Below are 22292 nucleotides of genomic sequence, written 5' to 3'. Positions count from 1 at the left end.
CATTTTATATTGAAAGATGATGTTCTATATACTTAATGGGTTGGATAGCCCTCCCTTTACAGAAATGGCTCAAGTCCATTAAGCTGTGGATATGGATGATAAATGCCATTTTACTTGTCATATCACCAAGTGCCACATTTTCTCAAGCAGTGCCATCTCTTTGCCTCAGCATTTGTAATGGACTGCACTCTGGGATATAACAGCACAGCCTGATGTCGTCTATTAACGTGCAAGTACTTAGAAATATGTTGTTAATGGCTTGGTGAGAATTGACTCCTGTAGAAATTATTTTTCTTAAACCAGTGCCTTTGATCAAGCTATGATGCTTAATCTTATGTTATCCATTGGCTTGTGTGTTGAAGTGGGTGGGATATGGGCTTGACTTCCCCAAGTGTGAGAAGGTGGATTATATCTGAGAGTCCAAGAGAAATTCTCACTGAGGTTTGCTGAAGATTCTAGAAATGTTCTCAGATAAGATGTACTTGCATCTGTCTTCCTGTGAATATCCTCTCATTATCCCCACATTCCTAATTTGACAGGTCACTAAAGTGTAATGTAATACAAACTCTTGACAATATTTCCTCTCACAGGTGTTTATTGAGGACTGTTGAACAGCCTATAAAGGAACATTTTATACATAAGGGATTGACTTCCGATTCTCAATAGTCTCTATCTTCCTGTATTTTTGTTGAATGGGTAATGGACCCTAAACAGTGTTTCCCAGCTTCATCACTCACATTATTTACTCAACTTGGCTCAGAATAATTCTCAGCTATTTATCTGAGTCAGATTCACCCCCAAAGTTTGAATGTTTACTGTCATCCCTTCCTACTTACATTTATTCATTTACAAACATGTATCTATACTAAACATTGGGTCAGATGGTCTCATCTTCTGGGAAAGTATAGTCAGTGGTTACTTTAAATACAGTTTGAAAGGTGCTTTGAGAGAAGGTAAGTGCAGGTTGCAGGGGAGCCCTGAAGGGGGATACATAAACCTATAATTTGGTCCTAAAGATGAACATTGGAAGGGGCTTTGGAGCTTACAGAATGTGAGAGTTGGGAGAAGGGCAGGAAGAAGGAGGACAGGAAGATTCCAAGTAGAAATTTCCTGTTCCAAAACATGAGCATATGAGAAAACTCATGGCATTTGTAGGACCTTGGTTTGGCTGAGCAGAGACTAGGTGTAGAGCAGTGGTTCTCAACCTTCCTAATGCCGCGACCCTTTAATACAGTTCCTCATGTTGTGGTGACCCCCAATTTCATTGTTACAAATTGAACATAATTAAAGCATAGTGATTAATCACAAAAAAATATGTAATTATATATGTGTTTTCTTTTTTTTTTTTTTTTTTTTTTATTAGTTAAGGTATTACAAATGTGTCTATATATGTGTTTTCTGATGGTCTTAGGTGACCCCTGTGAAAGGGTCGTTCGACTCCGAAAGGGGCCGCGACCCACAGGTTGAGAACCGCTGGTGTAGAGAATTGGAAGGAGAGACTGGAGGGGAGTTTTGAGGCCCATGAGTACCCTTGGATAGAATTTATCCTGAAGGGCTTTGTGTGGGGAAGAAGGAAGAGATGGGAGGAACATCCTAATTATGTGTATGTTGTAGAAAGAACATTTGGGGACAGTGACGAGAGTAGTTGGAGGGCTGGGGAGCACAACTAGAGGTGGGACTGCCAACAGGGATGGCTGAGTTCAAGCACAGTAGACCCCTCTTACCCAAGGACCCATGTTCCAAGACCCCCAGCAGATTCTTGGAATGGTGGATAGTACTGAACACTTTACATACTATGTTTTTTCCTATATGTTCCTACCTATGAGAAAGTTAAATTTATAAATTTGGCACAGTAAGAGATTAACAACAATAACTAATAATAAAATAGGAAAATTATAACAATATACTTTAATAAAAATGTGAATGTCTCTTTCTCTCTGATAACCACTCTGATAATCTAGATGGATACAGGCAGGGAGCATATACAGCGTGGATATGTTGAACAAAGTGATGGTTAACATCCCTCACTGGATGAAGCAGATAGAGTGAAATGTCATCATACTACTCAGAACAGTGTACAACTTGAAAGTTATTAACTGTTTATTTCTGACATTTTCCAATTAATATTTTCAGATCATAGTTAACTATGGGTAAATGAAACCATAGAAAGCAAAACCATGTCTAAGGGGGGACTCTGGCCATTCAAACTAATATTAGTGGGCTTCAAGGTAAGATTTAACACGAGTTCCAAAAGTGCTGTGGGCAATGGCAGCATGGCCTGATGGAAAGGCATGGATACAGTCTAGCTGATCTGAATTCAAATCCTCGTGTGGTGGGTGACTAGCTGTGTGGACTCAGGTGGTTTCCTCACCTGTCTCAGCTGGCTTTTCCTCTTCTGGAGAGTGGGAGTGGTGCTTCTTTATCCTCGTGTGTGTAGTGGGAGTAAAATGAGATTATATGTGTTAAGTGTAGAGTTTGATAGTTACTCTGGAAGGTATTTGGATATGTGTTTGAAGAAAGAAAGGACCTTCATTCAGATATAGATTTTCTGCGTGCTTATTTACAAGTGTTTATTTGCATGCTGCACATTCAGCAAGTATTTCTTCAGTGGTTCCCACGTGCAAGGTTCCAGGCCAAGGACGTTGTTCCCTTCAGTGACCTAGCTTGAGGGTGGGGACAGCGAGTGTTTAAAATTAATGTTTGTCCACTAGTTGGGGATCACATATGATGACAAAAGTGTCCAATATCCAGTATAAATAAAAAAATACTCAAACACCATCCATTTAAGTTATTAACATTTTGATTCTAATTGATTGGGAAAGTAAGCCCTTTGGGAGGTTTATTCATACCTTATTGAGCATTTTTTCCTTCTCACAATTTCGTTACTTTGAGAACTAAACATTTATAATATGTTTTTGACAAACACATTTATATGGTAGAAACCATTTTCTCTGGGAGGTAGGAGAAAAAGGGAGGGGGAACCAGAGTCATAAATCCTATTTAATTCGTATTTCTGGTTTCATGAGAGAAAGCCCCTTCTTAATCCTCTTATTGTATTTCTCGGGAGACCTATAAACAGATGATGTTAGCAGTGATTTAAAAATGCAAACCACATCACGGAAGTCTTTTTCTTTTATTTTTTTAATAAATTTTTTTTTTAAAAAAATATGTTTTATTGATATTTTACAGAGAGGAAGGGAGAGGGATAGAGAGTTAGAAACATTGATCAGCTGCTTCCTGCACATCCCGCAACCAAGGTACATGCCCTTGTCCGGAATCGAACCTGGGACCTTTTAGTCTGCAAGCCAACGCTCTATCCACTGAGCCAAACCCGTTAGGGCGACATCACAGAAGTCTTCAAAAGGATTGTCTCCACTCCTTTGCCCCCATTTAAACAACAGGAATGGTAAATCTAAAACCAAAATTATATTCTGCAGGTCGAAGCAAATCATTTCCAGGAGCAGGTTGGCTTTATCAGTCCAGCATGTCTTCATCATGCATGCATAAGGTTCTGTGCTGAATCATATGCATGCATTCACCGGTTCATTAAAAGAGTGTGAAGGGCCTGCTATGTGAATACATGGAGGAAGGAGAGTGGGTATGATGCTAAATAAAGTACTGTGTAGCCCTTGCAGTAACAGAGCTTCTGTATAACTCAAGGGCCGATGTAATGCATTTTCTAGAACAGGGAGAGAGATCGCTGTGAGCCTTCAGACAGAAAGATTACGTTTGGCTCATGTTATCAAGATGCTTTCATGGAAGAATTGGTTTCCAATTGGGCCTCTAAAATACTGGCCTATAGAACCTTCCAGTTTGAGAAATCCTTAATTGCACAGTGTTTATGGTATTTGTGTTTTCATTGTGTATTGTGCCTTCTGTTTCTCTATGACGTTTTTATTCATTTTTAACACCTTAAAATACATTAGAAAAACGTCCTTGGGAAACATGAGTGCTGAACTATTTTTAAAACATCAATTTTGAGAGTCAGGGACAGCTAATCATGTCTGACAAAGGGTGAATTGAGGTTTCTCCCATTCCCAGCCAAATTGTTGACTTACACACAAGCACCATGCTATCAGAGCCTCTCCCCTGGCAGTGCGCACCAGATTTATTGCACATTTGGTGTGAAAGGAACTGAGATATCTTTTAGAAACATGACCTGGGACTTCCCAAAGTCGTGTGTGCCTATGTACAAAGCACAGGAAACCAGAGCACGTTGAGTCCCCATGTGAGCCTCCAATCCCTGTCATTGTTCCTTGTCAATCCATTTCATCTAAGAGTCTCACACTTACCGAGTCCTTTGGGAATGATCAAGTTGGTGAAGTGCATGTCTTCTTAAAATCACCACCACCACAATTGCTATCATTTATTGAGCAATCGCTTTGTTCTAAGCCTGTTTCTGTACTTTTACATGTCTCATCTCATTTAATACCCTCGACACCTCACAAGTTAGATGAGGAAGTATAGATGAGGAACCTGAGATACAAAGAGGTGAAGTGACTTGCCTAGATGTGGTGAGTGGTGATACTAGGATCCAAATTGGGGCAGATGTCAGTTATACATTTTCAGTGATGTTCAGGATCATTATTCCCTTCAGTTATTCTTTTCTCTCTTTTTTTCCCTTTTGTTATTTTGATCCATCTGTCTCTACTTCTGGTTCCTTGTTCTGTTTTTCTCCAAAATAGGATATGTTATTTTACTTCTCTTTATAGGCTAATCTTTTAATCATTTGGCCTAATAATATTGAACTAAAGGAAAAAAAAAGAGAAAAATCTATGAAGAAAGAGGTGCTATCTCAAACTAAAAAGGGACAATGGGATACAAGCTTGCTTTTAGAAAGATTTGATGTTGCACATGTTTGAATTACGGGCTTTCAGCTCACATTGACCATCACATGTCTGTGATTGCAAACACCTGTCATCTTTAAGGAACCGTGAACATGCAAGGGTGGAGGTGGCAGCTCTCCAGTAAGGAGTTGTGGGCTTCTTGAAAAACACATGTAAAACCCACTCTCAATTCTGATCTCTTGTATTGACATTTCATTGTCCTTGAACCAAGAAAGAAGCAATTCTATTTCCATTTCTGGAAGCTTCAAATGATGCTACCAAAAACAATGCATATACAGAACAACCAGGTGCAAAATGATCTCATGTATAAGAGACAACTGAATGGTGCCAACTCAGGAGTTTCAGGACTGCAGGGCATGGCTCCTAGACTGAGCTAGTCTTTGCCCGGCTGCAGAATTAGGCTGATGTGAACAGATCTCTCAGATATTTGGGGTACTGGGTCATGGTGGAATGCTGCTGCATAAGCAGTAATGACTGTGGCTGGATGTGTCTTAATAAACTCTGTATGATTTTACTTCATCTCATCTTCTCAGAAGTGAAAAGTTAGGCAAAACATTGGACTTTGAGTTTCAATGGCCACCGCTTCTTAACTGTGTGACCTTTGGTGAGTGTCTTAACTCTCAAAGACTCTGTTTTCTTAATTGCAAAAAGTGATGATAATTACCTATATTATAGAATTGCTTTGAGTATTGAAAAAGAGAATCATATACTTAAAGGACTGTTATGAAGATTAAACAAATAACACATGTGAAGCCTTAGAAGAAAGCTTGGCATATGGTTAACACTGTGCATTAGCTACTATTATTATACACAGTAAGCATAAGAATAACGTTAAACAAGTATTATTTATTATTTACTTTAATTATTATAATTGTTATTATGTTATAATATCATATCATATCTTTGGGAAATAAAAAATTTCAAAGAGCAGTAGTAATATACTTAGTAGGAAAATGAAAATTAAATTAACAAAAATGTAAATTTACTAGATTCTAGTCGATTCATTGAGGCAGCCTGACATTTTCCAGGGTGAGTGTCTATTCTATGTGTTCGGACTATTGAGAGGGAGGGTCACCCCTCAGAAGTATTTGCTAAAATCCAGTCATAGAGAGCAATGTGATATGTTCTGTCATCAGCGTCTGTTCTTGGGGCCCTGGTGGAGGCTCTGCCATTCCAGCCTCAGAGACGCAGGGCTGGCTTTATGTAGAAGGGGCACTTGAGCTTGGCTGTTGAAGGTAGGAGTTCCCCAGGCATGGAGGTGGCAAAGAGAACTGTACAGAGTTTCGAGCATGTAGAATGAGGGCAGGGTGGGTGTTCTGTGGGAACAACGTCTTGTGTGCTTGAGACACAAGATGCATGAGGACAGAGAGGTGTCAAGTGTTGTCCAGGTAGACTTACCAAGATGGACAACAGAAGAGGAGAGGGAGATTGGGGGAGCCTGGGCTGGACTTGTTCCCAGAGGGCATCTGGAGGTGGCTTTTGTCAGCTTCATGATCTCTCGTGAATTGAATGTAGGGTTCTGGTCCTCCCCAGAACAGGTATCTGTTTCCCAGCAGAGAGAAATAGGGAATTAGAATACAGGCCAGACACACTGATTTGGAAGCCATAGTCTAACTCCAGGTAAGAGCCTGGAGTGTGGATGAGCTGCCAGAGAATAAGGCGCAGAGAGCCTTGGGACAACTAAAACTGTGGAGGAGGAGGTGTCGAAATGGCCAGATTGAGGATAGACAGGCCTGAATGTGCTGTTAGGGAAATCAAGGGCGTAGAGAAATTTAGTGTGACCACCAGCACTGAAGTCCTCAGCTTGGTCAGCTGGAAGGGACTGGAGGAAAGGCCACTGAGAACTGTGTATAAGGCCTTTGTGACAACTGTGAGGGGCTTTGCGAAGTGGCAAGGCTGAGAGGCCAGGATCCAAGCAGGTTGGAGAAAGGTTAGGTTGTGACCTGGCTGGCAGCTATGCTGTTCACCTCCCATTCACAACAGGAAGGGGAAAGAAGGTGCAGGGAGGCTGGCAGGGACACAGGGAGCAGCTGCTGCCTGTCCAGGTGTGGCCTGAGGAATGACCAGTACGAGGACCAGCTGCAACCTGAGCAGATTGTGAAATTGCTGAGCTGTTGGTGAGGTGAACTGAATTCACTGTATCTGTGCCAGATCTTGATAGCTGAGTGTGAAGGCAGAATGTCTTGCTGACCTGGCCGTCAGAGGCAGTTATCTACGCACCCACCACCTGAAAATGCTGACTCAGGGTTTGGTCTAGAGATGGAAAAGAAAGACAAACTTGGATCACAGAACCTCTGATGTTAGACCTGAAATCGGGGGGTCAGAGGCTGCCTAGTACAGCTTCCTTGGGGGAAACTGAAGCCCAGAGTGAGCCTTGGACTTGCCAGGGTCAGCCGGAGTTAGTGGCAGACTTATATCCAGGAGGACTTTCTTGCCCCTGCAGCCTTTTCTCTTATCTCTTTACCCCACTACTGTGCCCTTTACGCCCCTCTGGCCACAGAGATTATCAGTTAAGCCCTAAATTTTCTCTTTTTTTCTTTTTTTTTTATCTTCTTTTAATAGATTTTTTATTGATTAAGATATTACATATGTGTCCTTATCCCCACGTTACCCCCTCCCCCCCCGCCCCCCCTCCCCCCTCGCTCATGCCCTCACCCCCACCGTTGACCGTGTCCATTGGTTAGGCCTATATGCTTGCATATAAGTCCTTTGGTTGATCTTTCCCCCTTACCCCCACCCTCCCCTACTTTCCCTCCAAGGCCCGACAGTCCAATCAATGCCTCTCCATCTCTGGATCAGTCCTTGTTCATCAGTTTATGTTGTTCATTATATTCCACAAATGAGTGAGATCATGTGGTATTTATCCACTCTCCAGTTCCATCCATGCTGTGGCAAATGGTACAGAATTCCTTTTTTCTTCTTCCTCTTCTTAAAGAATACCTTTCAGCATTTCATATAATGCCGGTTTGGTGGTGATGAACTCCTTTAGCTTTTTCTTATCTGTGAAGCTCTTTATCTGACCTTCTATTCTGAATGATAGCTTTGCTGGATAAAGTAATCTTGGTTGTAGGTTCTTGCTATTCATCACTTTGAATATTTCTTGCCACTCTCTTCTGGCCTGCATGGTTTCTGTTGAGAAATCAGTTGACAGTCGTATGGGTACTCCCTTGTAGGTAACTGAGTTTCTTTCTCTTGCTGCTTTTAAGATTCTCTCTTTGTCTTTTGCTCTTGGCATTTTAATTATGATGTGTCTTGGTGTGGTCCTCTTTGGGATCCTTTTGTTTGGGGTTCTCTGCGCTTCCTGGACTTGTAAGTCTATTTCTTTGACCAGGTAGGGGAAGTTTTCTGTCATTATTTCTTCAAATAGGTTTTCAATATCTTGCCCTCTCTCTTCTTCTGGTATCTCTATAATTCTGATGTTGGTATGCTTGAAGTTGTCCCAGAGGCTCCTTACACTATCTTCATATTTTTGGAATCTTTTTTCTTTTTTCTTTTTCGGTTGGGTATTTTTTGTTTCTTTGTATTTCAAATCTTTGACTTGATTCTTGGGATCCTCTTGTCTGCTGTTGGATCTCTGTATGTTATTCTTTATTTCAGTCAGTGTATGCTTAATTTCTAGTTGGTTCTTTTTCATATCCTCGAGGGTCTCACTAGATTTCTTGAGGGTCTCACTAAATTTATCGGCGGTTTCCATCAAATTCTTGAAAAACCTTATAAACGTGGTTTTGTACTCTGTATCCAGTCGTTTGCTTTCCTCCATTTCTGTCATTTGTGACCTGTTTCTTTGTCTCCGCATTTTTTATGCTTCCCTGTGTTGGTAGAGTGGTTTTGTGTGCTAGGTGTCCTGTAGGGCCCAGTGGCTCAGCCTCCCCCGTTACCTGAGGTGGACCCTCTTGGTGCCCCCCCTTGTGGGCTTTGTGAACAGTCTTGTTGTAGTTATGCCTTGATTGTTGTAGGATCACTGGGAGGAATTGACCTCCAGGCCAATTGGCAGTGAGAATCGGCTGTGTCTGTAGTGGGAGAACTTCTGTGCTGAAGACACCCTTCTGGGGCAAGACTTGCTTCAGTGGGGCTTTGGTGCTCACTGAGTCTGCCCCCTGGGTGTGTCCCTTAGGGATCTGAGGAGTTGTAATCCGGATGGTCCCCCTCTGACCACTGGGTACACTGGCTCTTGGAGGTTACCCAGCAGGAGCTGTGAAGAGAACTTCAGATTCCCCTTCCTTTTTTGGAGTTTGGAGGTGCCCTGATGAGGCCCAGCTGTGAAGCATTGCAAGCTGCTGTGGGGCCTTGGGCATTCTCTTGGAAGTTCTGGGTCTGTGGCCCCGATGCAGTTTGTTAGGCATTTTTCAGGTTGCAGAGGGCCAGGGCATTCATATGCAAAAGCCTCTGCCACAGCCTGGGTGGGGCGGGGTCTCAGGGAATCAAAGGGCGGAGCAAGGAACTATGGCGGATTCTCAGCCCTGCCCTAAGGGGCCGAGCGAGTCTCAGTGTCCCAACAATCCAATTGCTGCAGGCACCTCCGAGGGAAAGCCGCCCTCGAGTTCCGAGTTCTGCCCACTGCCAGACAGTCCAGTTTCTCTCTGTATGAGTCCTGGGTCCCCAGAGACTTCCCGGAATGGGAGTTCAGAGCAGTCGGGAGCCTGTGACTCCCTCCCGATTCAAAAAGACAGCCACGTCCTCAGGTACCAGCCCCTTCCGCGCACTCTCGAGCCTCCGTACCTTTGCACTTTACTTCCGCAGCTCCTGACCCTCAATGTGCCTTTCTCTTTCCTTCTAGTTGTAGAATTTCCACTCCGCCAGCCCTCCTGTAAGTTCTGGATGATGTCCGTTTTGTCTTTTTATTGCGTTTTGAAGTTGTTGTAGGAGGCAGCAATTTCGGTGTTTCCCTATGCTGCCATCTTAGTTTCTCCCCTAAATTTTCTTCTTCCTTTTCCATCTTCCTACCCTTAACAGCACATGCTACTCTCCTCTCCGTCTTTTTTGGTGGTTGGTTAAACGAAATAGCTTATATATTAGGGTGGCAGTGGATAGAGTGAATATAACATTCTATTTCTTCCAGAGTCTCTCCCCAGTGCGTAGAGAGACTCTCAGTCTCTAAATATAAGTGGTCTTTATGTCAATCTCAATACTTGATCAGAGGAAACCTTAGGTAGAAAAATAACGTCAAGCAAACTTTTAAGTACAAATTAAGTGCCTAAAATATTTCCTTTGTCATCCATTCTTTAATAAATTTCTAAGGGAGACTAACATCAGCCCCACAGAAGAAGCAAAAATTATATATCTTACCAAGGCAGACATTCAGTTGGTTATGGATAAAATTTCCCCTGGCTATTCTGAGCAGTGGTTGAAAGAAAATTGGGCTCTCTTCCTGCACATTTTCACAGAAGTTTTACCATTTCCCTCCAAGACATAAGGATGCAAATTCCTGGCTTGGGCAAGGGATGGGGGAGTTGAATAGAACATAAAAAGAATCCATTAATGATTTAGAAGACTACTTAATTTCCCTACCTCTGTAACAGAGAAACAGAGTTTGATCAATACTCTCAAGGTCACTGTTGATATTTGCTAAGTCAGCGAGTCTATTTTAGAATTTTGAAAAATCATCCCCTGCATCCACCCTGATGGATTTCCATAGATTCATGCAGGGAGGTAGGTTTTGACTATGTGGCCAATGTGATGTTAAAGGAGGGAGTGTAGGTATATGTACTGGGGCTATATAGTAGAGTTTCAAAACTTGGAAGACTAATTTAGTTCAAGATGGGATCTAGGGAATTGAGAGAGAAATTCCCATATGATTGTTAATTTGCACTGAAAGGTGAATTATTATTACTAAAATGAACCCTAGCTATTATGTGGTTTTATTAATCAGGGTGTTTTCTCTTCAATTATTTCTTTTTAAAAATTTTATCTTTATTGTTGAAAGTATTACAGATGTGCTCCCCTTCCCCCCTCTTCAATTATTTCTGTGTGATATTTTAGTTAGCTCTTTCTTTTCAAATGTAACATTGCCTCTTTGGGATGTGCCTGGTAGTGTCATATCATATTCTGTTTATTTCATTTAGTATTTATTGGCTAAGCTGAGCCTTTTAGAATAAAGAGTCTCTAACTTACTAATATTAATGTGTGCTTCTTACCTCTTCTGCTGACTGGAATGAGTGTAATGTTCTCTTGGCATCTTATGAAAAGGGCTTTGATAATTGTATAACCCAATATTCAAAACAGTGATGGAGAGATGAAAAGGGGCCTGTCCATGACCCTCATTCTTCCAAAAGATCTGTTCCCTCATTCTTCCAAAAGATCTGTTCCCTTTGGTCATCTCATTAAGTCCTTTGATCAGATCATCTAGATTAACTCTTAAAGTTAACTGCCTTTACCCTAATATTTACTTATATTTGCTATGTCTCAATCAGTCAAAAAAAAAAAAAAAAAAAAAAAAAAAGGAAAAATAAGTACTCCCAAAATGACTATTCTCTCTGCAACATTCCAAAACAAACCTTGGTTCTATGCAGACTAAAGGCTGATAGAGCCCACGGTGATAACAGTCCTTTTAAAAAGTTTATCTCTGGAGAGTTCTGGCTGTTGACTCATCAGAGATAGACACGTTGAAACGTTCCAGAGAACACATGTGGTTTCCAGTCAAAATACCATGCAAATATTTTCTTGACCATGGTATTTCCTCTCTATACATTGCCCTTAAAATAGTGTTTTGCTATTTATTTAGAAAAAAAAGCAGGTGGAAAATTCCTGCTTCTGATTGAATTTTACAATCCTCTGAGGCAACACTCTAGAGATTAGAATCTGATATTTTAGAGAAAAAGGCTTCTTTTTTAGAATTACCTCTGAGATTGAAAGACGTTGTCTAAAGTACAACTCAAGCTTGAAAAAATGTCTAGACTCTTTCAACATATGTAGCCACTGGGAACGTGGTAAAACAACAAGGAATGGTATAGTTTCAGATGGGAATTTATTTCCTTTAAGCTTGTCAATGAGCAGACAGGCCTTTGAGGGGAAGTCATCTTCCCCAGCCTGGGAAGGGAGAGTTATTTTTACTCGTAGTTCCCACCATGGAACAAGAAAGAGAAACTAATTGTTCTCTCACCCAATGCTGCTGAATCCTCTTCCTCGTCTTAAGTATGAACCAGGAAGAAATTCCTCTGTGGGAAATTATGAGCAGAGTTAATTATAACTGTCTAATGAGGCAAATCCCAATTTTCAGTAGACCATGACCCTTGGTACATTAAAGAAGAGAGGCACTTCATATTTTTATTCAACTGACATTTGGTTAATACACTTCAAACAAATTTTGGCTACATTGAGCTGATTATGAAATGGACTTTGTCCTGTTCATAAAATGCTGCTAGTAAAATAAAAAAAATACCAATGCTGTTCTTGTCATTTACTAGCTCCCTGATGCCAGTTTCAGTTTGTTAAAGGGGAACTCAGTAAAAAAATATCACGGGATTTCTTTGAAGGTCACTAAGTTAGTAAAAAAAAGCAGTGGCCTTTACATCAGTCAAATTCAGATTAAAATCCCTTCTTGGCCACCTTTCATTGTCCTTGAACAATAATAACAACAGTACTACTAATAATACCACTTGCTGGGCAATTGTAAGTTTGAGCCATATAAAATGATCATTTTGTAGGATCAGACAGTGGTCAAATACAGACATTTTCACATGGTTCATATGGTTCAGACTAATGGCAGAGCGTTATAGATATTTTATTTGATTCTTTCAAACCAGTTTTAAAGAAAATATAATTATCACCATGTACATATGAGAGCACCTAGCTATACCCAGGGTTTAAAAAGTTGCTCTAGGTCACAAATTAGTAAGGTGGATGGTTGAAATCTGAGCTATCTTTTTTTTTTATCATCTTTAAATTAAATTTGTCGGGGTGACATTGTTTAATAAAATTTCAAGTGTACAACTCTATAACACATCATCTGTATATTACATTGTGTGTTCAGCATTCAAAGTCACATCTACTTCCATCAACATATATTTAGACCCCCCTCTACCCTTTATTATCTTCCCCCACCCTTCCGTTCCCTCCAGTGAGCAGAAAAAGTCAAGGACCATATGATTTCACTCATATGTGAATTATTTTTTCACCGCAGTGTTCTATATATTCCTGTAAAGTAGGTATTCAATAACTCCCCTGAGCCTTGGTTTCCTCTTCTGTAAATGGGGAGAGCAGAAATGCCCTGAGGATTTGAGCCGACACATGTGGAGTGCTTCCCATGGTGTCCGTTCCGTAATGATGCTTAATAATGTGTAGCTGTAGTCATCAGCACCACCACCATCAGGGTCTAACATTTCACTCACTCAAAGGTGTGCAAAAAATGTGCCTAGTGAGACAGTAAAGGAAGGCAACTGGCGTGTGTGTGTGTGTGTGTGTGTGTGTGTGTGTGTGTGTCCGTTGTGTGATTGCTAAGAGGTCTCTTTCCTATTTACAGTCACTCCTTGCACAAACTGTAGTGACTTGAGCCCAACATTTGCACATGCATTTCTCCCACTTTGCTATTCTCAAAACAAAAGAGAATTGGGTGAAAATACCCTATTGAGAACAGAGGTGTCTGTGACAAATTGGCTTAATTGAAAACAACTAAAAAAAAAAAATATCTCCCAGCAGTGCGGGAGATCAAATTAGCCATGGAGAATCTAAGTGGAGGATTTTGATTGCCGTAGGCATGACCTAAATTGCAGAGTGTGAGTCATTATGAAAGCACTACTATTTCTGCCCTGCTAATTGAGAGGCAGTGTTTCTCATACAGAGTGGTTAGGGATGGTGAGAGTGCCCATGTGTCCCACACACACTGTGCCGCCTTAGGCCCATTTATTTGCCCTAGGCATTGGTTTTCCCAGTCACAAACATAGATGATAATTTTATAGAATAAGGTTTTGAATTTTCCCCTCAGAAGACATTTGATGTGCAGCCTATAAGTTCTAAGCTCGTACTATACAGCAAGCATGTCAAACTTGAGGCCCTTGGGCTGCATGTGGCCCACAACAAATATTTTTGGGGCTAGGCCAATATAACAGTATATAAGAAATGTTTTAATAAAAATTTCATTTCATAACTTAAATTTTACAATATCCTGTTATACATAATTATTAATAATGAACTACAGTGGTCACTAATGACTGATTACTATAATCGTGTTGTATTAATTTCCCTTACACGCCTTACGCGCAGGCGCACCATTTCTCTCCACTAATACTAGCAGTGAATATTTTAGCAGCCACATCATGTCATTAGTCTTGTACTGACTTGTTTGGTGTGCACAACAGGAAATATTTCGCTTTCGGAGAACAAGAAAAATAGGCTTATTTGCATTACGCTTATTAATTGTGCAGTTATTCAGTGTTTGGTAAGTTAATGTTCAAGAAAAAATATGAATTCTTATTAAAATGTTCTATTATTTTATGTTAATGATTACTCATTTATTTCAGCCCTTTGTATTCAGCATGAAATAAACCTACATTTCTATGAAAATTGAAGCTTTTATTTTTTGTGTGGCCCACATAAACTTAAACCTTGTTTATTTGGCCCAGGTTAGCCTTTACTATACAACCTGTTTACTATACAGGCTGGGTTATTTTCATGGGAAGGAATTTCCACTTGTTCTTTTTCAGAGGGAGGAAAGAACAAATAACCCTCATGGTGTGGTTCACAGAAATGACCACAGAACAGGGGTCAGTGAACCTGTCGGCCAAATCTGTGTTTGTCAATAAAGTTTTATTGGAACACAGCCACGTCTGTTTTTGGCATTGTCTCTGGCTGCTTTTGAGCGAAAACAGCAGAGCTGGCTACAACAATAAACAAAACAAACAACCACTTAAAGAGATAGAAATGTGTTTCACACAGCAAGAATTCCTGAACCAAGGCCTGATGGTGACTTGAGGATGCTGTCAGGGACACCGATGCCTTTCACCTTTCTTTTCTGCTGTTTTTAGCAGCTAAGCCTCTTCCTTATGTTTGTGACCTTGAGGTCTCAAGGTAGCTGCACATCCTCTAGATGTCAAACCTACATTCCAAGTAGAAAGAAGGAAGGAGGGCAATGCGGCTTTCTCTGATGAGGTTTTGCTTTTTAATTCAAGAAGAGACAACCCCACCCCCTGGACTTCTAGATATCTCTCAGAGGCCATAATTATGTTACATGCCCACCTTTAACTTCAAAGGACACGGGGAAATCAAAGATATTGGCTTTTCTCCCTCAAAGGTAGGGGAAGAAAGGGAAAAAGGGATTGTGAGTGGATTTTGAATAACCAACCCACAATGTCTGCCAGAGGTGAGAAAGAGAATCTTAGAGCGAGAGCAGTAAAGCTGTTTCAAAGATGCCATTAACCTATGATGTCCTAGGATTATAATTCCTTTATCTTTTCTGAAAGTTCAAAAACGCTTGCTGATCAGACCATTAATTTTGTGAGGAATTGGTTGGGTGGAGTATTTTGGGCATTTCTATGAACAAAGGAAGTACCAAATCAATTAATAGTGGAAACAAGATGGAGTGGTAGGAGTCATATTTCACTGCTTCGGGGAGCAAACTTTTTAATCCCTTTAGAAGAAATCTCATGGAAGCAGTTGATGAATTATGTAATTTTAAGTTCTTTTCTTTTGGGTAAGTCTGAATTACCCCCTACTTGCCAAAGCAAGCTGGAAATGTTTTATTGGCTTAATTTCAATTTCTATATGTATATGAAAGTAATAAAACTGCAGTTCTTTAAACATATTTCTTAATTTAGAACTTTCATAAATTCACGCTGGCTTTTCTTTTTCATGTACAATAAATTAGATTCTACGGCATATCAATCATATCCTGGTAAGAATATTGAGACAAAGTATAAATGTTCATTTAAGGAGGAAGCTAAAGCTGAGAAATGGTAAAGGAAATACGGTAAAGACCACATTAGGTAGACAATGGCACTAATCAAAGATCAGCAAACTACAGCCCATGGATTAAATACAACCTCGAGTCTGTTTTTACAAATAAAGTTTTATTGGAATACTGCCAGCTCATTCTTTCACATACGTATGGCTGCTTTCATGTACAGCAGCAGAACCAGTGGTTGTGACAGACTGAATGGCCCACAGAGTTGAAAATATTTACTCTTTGGCCCTTCACAGAAAATGTTTGCCAGCCCCTGCACCAACAGTCATGGGGATTCTGTGATAGCTGAACACAGGGACTGTGAGTCCCCTCCATGTGGAAATCAATTTCATGTTCAGGAAAAGATAAAATAAAGTAAAATATGTGGTTATATTAGCAGAAATGCATTCAAAATTCCCAGACCAGAGCCATCAGGATGTTTGTTTTCATATAAAAAACACACAACTGGTTCCATTTCCGTCTTTGGCTCCTGCCAGTCATGAAAGATGCTCTCTCCACATTGACATGTCATCCCAGCTCTGAGTCTGTAGCCAGCAACAGGGGCTGTGAGGTTGCTCTTTGCTGGCTCTGGGCTATTGAGCAAGTCATCACGCTCTTGAAAACATATCTTCCTCCTCAGACAAGAGGTCAGTGCATGGACTTCAGGGTCTCTACATCCTTTTCTTGATGGAAGCTCTCTGATTCAGTGACCACATGATTCCTTTCTTTTTTGAAAGCAGAGGAATTTTTTTTTAATTGACATTTTCAGCACTGAATTGTCTTTTCTATTTGGGGCATGATTTGACCAGGGTTTGCAACAAGTTTAGATATGTACCATTAAACATTTGCAACTCCTTTTGAACATAATACATTAGCTATTTTAAAAGAACAAAAACTGAGAGCTAGACTCTACAGATAATGGAAATAGCTACTATTGAGTGAACGTGTTATGTGCCCCAAATTAAGTACTATCGGCATTTCCATTTCACAGAAGAGGATACTGAGGCAACTTGCCCAAGGTTACACAGTCATTGCACTTCCTAGCTTCAGAGCCCAAAGAACATGTCAGCCACTGTTCTTTCTGTCTCACGGTGGGTCAGACACAGAAACTATTCTTCATCTTCATGGCAAATAGGGAGAAAACAAATATGAGAGCTGCAGGTCAGCATTCCTAGAAATGATGCGGACTTTGGAAAATTAGAACAGGACTTTTTTCATGCACTAAAAACCTACTTTGTGCCATCAAGATCATCCTTAGAGGCACCTTTTAAGACAGATTTAAAAAACAACAACTTAAGGTGATAGTTGAAGCAATACTGATTGGAAACTAGGGTGTTTTTGTGAAATCACCTTTCTTCGCCATTACCATTTTTGAATTCTTTCTCAGAATTAAGAAACACACAAGCAAACAAACCATGTGGAACAATCTGTGGCAGATGGTTATTTCAGCTCTAGGTAAGTTTTGTCATTATAGTCTGGGACAGAGAAATGATTGCTTTGGATAATCATCTGTTATTTTAGTGAACTGCCAGCTAGGAACTGTTATAGCTATGATGGTTTAGGATAGGGATTTTTTCCCCCTAAAGATTAGCAGGTAAATTGTCTCCATTCAAATTCTGTAGAATATTAGATGTCACGCTACTGAGTATCAAGGAGAAACCTAACAGTTTGGTTGGGGACAGGAAAGGGGTGAGATGAAATGAGACTTAAAGCACAAGGTAGGCCTCTCCTCCAGGTTTAGCTTCCCCTGGAAAATACAGCAAATAACAGCCAAACCATGGTGTTCATTACCAGCCCACATCCCTAATTAATTTATTTTATGTTAATTAAGTTTATAATTATATAGTAAAACATTTACTTTCTCCCTCAAGAAACTGACTGAATCTTCTGAAGGGGATTTGTGACTGTAATTTAGGTGCAATTAGCCAGTTACATTTAGTTAGGGTTTGGTACATTTAGCCGCTGCCTGAAGATGCTAGAAAGGAGGAAACCAGCAACAACTCAGAAGCAAGTCTGGATCCAGAGGTCAGGTGGCTAGAGGCTCTCCTTGGCTTTTGGGCAGTGAGCGCAGGTGTCTAAGGCAATTGCAAGCTGGAACTCTGTCACGATGTGGTTTCAATATCATCTATGTCAGTGGTTCTCAACCTTCCTAATGGCATGGCCCTTTAATACAGTTCCTCATGTAGTGGTAACCTCCTCATTGTTACAAATTGAACATAATTAAAGCATAGTGATTAATCACAAAAACAATATGTAATTATATATGTGTTTTTCGATGGTCTTAGGTGACAGCTGTGAAAGGGTCATTCGACCTGCAAAGGGGTCGCGACCCACAGGTTGAGAACCGCTGATCTATGTATATTGCTCAATTGTGGAACAGTAGATTCCTATCACTTTGGATAAAGGCAAAACCTTTCTCCCAAAGTTTTGTTGTGGTTGTGGAATTGGAGCTGAAGCCATAGAATGTGTCTCAGACGTTTTCCACCATGGGTGTGAAATCCCTGCCACTGACCAAACTTCTGACTCAAAGGGATACCACCAGCCAGCAGGCACCATTGTAGCATCAGAAGACATCTTACCTGCTGAGCAAGGTAAAGAGGGCATGTGACCACCTGAAGATCTGAGTGCAGTGGTTCCATACAGCTCTCCACAGCCCTCCACAGCATCTCCAGGGCTTCTAACTCTCATTTTGAGCCACACTTTTCTGAGAGGGTGAAGATGAAATTAAAAAAAAAAAAAAAAAATATATATATATATATATATATATATATATATATATATATATATATACTTGAGGCCCGTTGCACAAAGAGATTCGTGCAATAGGCCTTCCTTCCCCTGACTGCCGGCACCAGTTTTCCTCTGGCACCCGGGACCCAGGCCTTTGCTCAGGCCACAGCAGAGAAGCCAAGCCTGGAGGCTTCTCCTCTCTGGCTACAGCGAGGCTTGGCTTCTCCGCTCCAGCCGCAGCAGAGAAGCCAAGCCTCTTCAGTCTTCAGTCATCTTCAGTCTTCAGTCGTCTTCAGTCTTCAGTTGTCTTCAGTCTTCAGTCTTCACTCCGTGGTGCCTGCATATGCAAATTAACCACCATCTTTATGGGTTAATTTGCATATTCATCCTGATTGGCTGGTGGGCGTAGTGGAGTGACACCAATTTGCATGTTTCTCTTTTATTAGTGTAGATATATTTATTTATATATATTTACATATATATATATATATATATATATATATATATATATATATATATTCCAGAGAGGAAGGAAGAGGGAGAGAGACAGGAACATCAATGATGAGAGAGAATTATTGATCAGCTGCCTCCTGCATGCCCTATACTGAGGATCAAGCCAGCAACCTGGGCAATTGCCCTGACTGGGAATTGAACTGTGACCCCCTGGTTCATAGGTCGATGCTCAACCACTGAGCCATGCCTGCTGGGCTGAAGGTGGAATTTTTGAGCAAAGTTCTTTTCTGTTATTTTTTACTTAATAGTACATGACAGAGAATCTATTTAGGCCTATGAAGAAAATCCAGTTGAAAGAAATCATTTGCAGTGGCTCCTGAGCTGACTGTGGGCAGGGTTGGAGTTCACTACCCATGACTGTGAATGGAAATTTGGGAAGCTCTAAGGCACGATTATTCTAGTGTGGCACACAAGAGTATCCCAGTGACACCCCAATGGTTGGTGTAACAAGGGTCCATCTACCTTAAAATCCCCTTGGTTCTTGAAGCATTTATTTCTTGGTGGATAACAGAGGTCTTTGGTTTAGAAAGGAAGCCGGAGAATTTTTTGTCTTGGAGTTCTGAGCTGAATTAAACATTTTTTAAAAAATATTTTGGTGTCCTGCTATCACAATGGAAGGCTATTACTTGTGTGATTAATGAGTGAAACATGTACTTATGTTGAACAAAATATGATCACTTAGCCACCTTCTGCCTTTTTGTTTCCATCTGTAAAATGGAAGCCCTAACCTCCTTTCACTTCACAATGAGCAAATGGTAGCCCCCTTCCCAAAAGAGGTGTGTAACGGACTCACAAATACTTGAAATGATGTATAGATTTTTATGTTTCCATGTTTTTGTTTTTGCTTACATTATTTAGTAATATTTTTAGAAATTGTGTCTCTTTATTTCTGGTTGACACTTCAATGTTGTTGTTTTTTTAAAATATATTTTATTGCTTTTTTACAGAGAGGAAGGGAGAGGGATAGAGAGTTAGAAACATCGATGAGAGAGAAACATCGATCAGCTGCCTCCTGCACACCTCTTACTGGGGATGTGCCCGCAACCAAGGTACATGCCCTTGACCAGAATCAAACCTGGGACCTTTCAGTCTGCAGGCCGACGCTCTACCCACTGAGCCAAACAGGTTAGGGCAACACTTCAATGTTTTTTGTGCCCAGTTGTATTAAAACAGAGTAATAAACAAACACAGCAACACAAATGGGGATGGGGAGAACATCCAATTAATAGGTTTTTAAAGAGGACACTCTTTCATACCCCAATCTTGAACACAGCTTCCACTCCATATATAAAAATAGTGATGTCAACATGTACCTCTTAGTTCTTCTTAGTCCATAGGAGAAAATAGAAAGAGTTGGAAATGAGAGAAGGACCTACACATGGAGAAAATGAGACAGATGAGGGGGGGCGAGAGAATGAGATTGAGAGATATCCCCCAAGAAAGACATTTGGGTGGCCCAGAAAAACAATATAGGAAGTTGAAAAACTTGGAGATGAAAGAAAAAGACACTTGGTTACACTAGCCTGGATCAAGGCAAGCATTTGTGAAGGTATATATCTTGTGAGCTTTAAGAAAACCATCACTAATTGGTTTAAGGTTATATTGCACATTTACAGCAGAGTCCTAAATGGGCTCAATGAAGGTGGATTCAGATTGTGTTTTATGTATGGGTTACAGTTTATTACCCTGAACATTTTTTTGATAGATCATACATATTTGGTAAAACATAGAGCTATCTTCAATGAGAGGGGTCACTCCAATTATATTTTTTTAAATCAATAGGACAGTTTGGAATTTCTAAGGTTTTATACTTTGTCTAAATAAAATATTAATAGACAATGCTAGCAACTATCCTGAGTTGAGGAGTCTGGACAATATTAGGTACTCATATTAATTCTAGCCATCACAATAAGTCAAGTTTATTTCATTCCTATTATAGAGTTGGCTAATAGGTTCAGAGAGGTCCTCCGACTTGGCCAGGGTTACACAGCTCAGGAGGGGTAAGGGCAGGATCCAAATTCAAGTCTGTCTGGCTTCAGGCTTCTTTTCACTGTCTAGCCAGCCAGTCATCAGGCATCACCATGGAAATGAGTCCTTTAGCACACAGTTGTCAAGGAAGATAAATATGTGGGGTGACTGTACTTATTAAAATTCTAATCCTAATGCTAGCTGTACGTAAAGTTCTAGGATCTGGTGTAGTTAAACAATGGATGGTAAATGGCCCTAATTATGAAGAATGAAAGAAAAACTAATTTATAATCCAGTCATCCTGCTATGCACATGTAATTATACTCTGTCTTTTTATCTATGTGACATTTACAATTTCTTACTGCTTTCATATAAGGCAATGCATGTGTCCATCATGTCTTTGAATGCCTCTGTGCTCATGCAAAAGGCGATTTCTGCTTTGAACTAAGGATGTGTGTAGGGTTACAAGGTAACTAACCTTCCCCTTTTAATCACTTTGATGTAACAAAAAACTTTCTGTAAGTTTTGGAAAGCATTTCTAAAGGAATTTCAGATGTTTGCATATATTAAAATTTCATTTAAAAAAATCTAGAATGCATTGTTTTCTCAGTGTCTTAGTTCTGGTTGATTTTGGGCATGGCTGCTGTATTTCTTAACCAAGCTGTTATATTTTATATATTGCCAAATTTGCCATGCATACTTTATTTTAAAAAGGAAAGTGTGTGTGTGTGTGTGTGTGTGTGTGTGTGTGTGTGTGTAAATGAAAGGCATGCTTTTTAAAATCCAGAGTTTTCTCCATGCATAAACTGTACTAGAACCAAAGAATCATGAAGAGACCTGCTGTGTTCCAAGATGAAAGAATCAAGGAGTTGGGAGAACCTTTCTCATCTTTCTGAAAGAGAGTTTGTGGGATACACAACTGAGGGTGGCACACACTCAGCTGCCCTAAGACACTGTTGAGGTATTAGTAGGGATAGTTAGGTAGGGTGGCATGGCATCATGGGCTTTTCCCAAAGTGAGCTTTTGGAGCAAATAAAAATGTCACTAACAGATGCTTCTAGAACTGTGGGTTTAACTTAAGTCGAGTAGGGGGTTCTGTTGGTAGCCTCCGTCTGAATGCTTAGCAGACTGTGACCCTGAAGTCAACTTTGCACTTTGCAAGCTTCCTGTTGAGACTAGAGTGAGTTCTCCATTTTACAGAGGCATTTTGGGATGGGTCACCTGCTACTCCTAAGGAGCATGTATAGCAATTGGGTCTGGCCCCAGAATCCTGAGGGTTCTACTTGATGTTGAAGCACTTTTGGAGTATAGATTCTGTTCTTCGTGGTGTGAATGGGTGGGTACTCTTTCAGAGTGTTAAG

General features: G+C 40.4%; 1 protein-coding gene across 6 annotated transcripts in view; it reads left to right on the top strand.

Moving 5' to 3' along the window:
- NTRK2 (neurotrophic receptor tyrosine kinase 2) overlaps window positions 1-22292 on the top strand; it is a 325395-nt gene that overhangs the window by 104880 nt on the left and 198223 nt on the right. The window contains exon 13 of one of the 6 annotated variants that reach the window (XM_036330681.1): window positions 17108-17175. The exons of the other annotated variants lie outside the window; for them this stretch is intronic. Coding sequence (XP_036186574.1) covers window positions 17108-17175 — 68 coding nt within the window. The remainder of the gene's footprint in view (window positions 1-17107; window positions 17176-22292) is intronic. 6 annotated transcript variants of the gene reach the window in all.

This window comes from Myotis myotis, unplaced genomic scaffold (genome assembly GCF_014108235.1).
Source record: "Myotis myotis isolate mMyoMyo1 unplaced genomic scaffold, mMyoMyo1.p scaffold_m19_p_12, whole genome shotgun sequence".
NCBI lineage: Eukaryota > Metazoa > Chordata > Mammalia > Chiroptera > Vespertilionidae > Myotis > Myotis myotis.
This window is presented reverse-complemented; position numbering and strand designations above follow the sequence as displayed.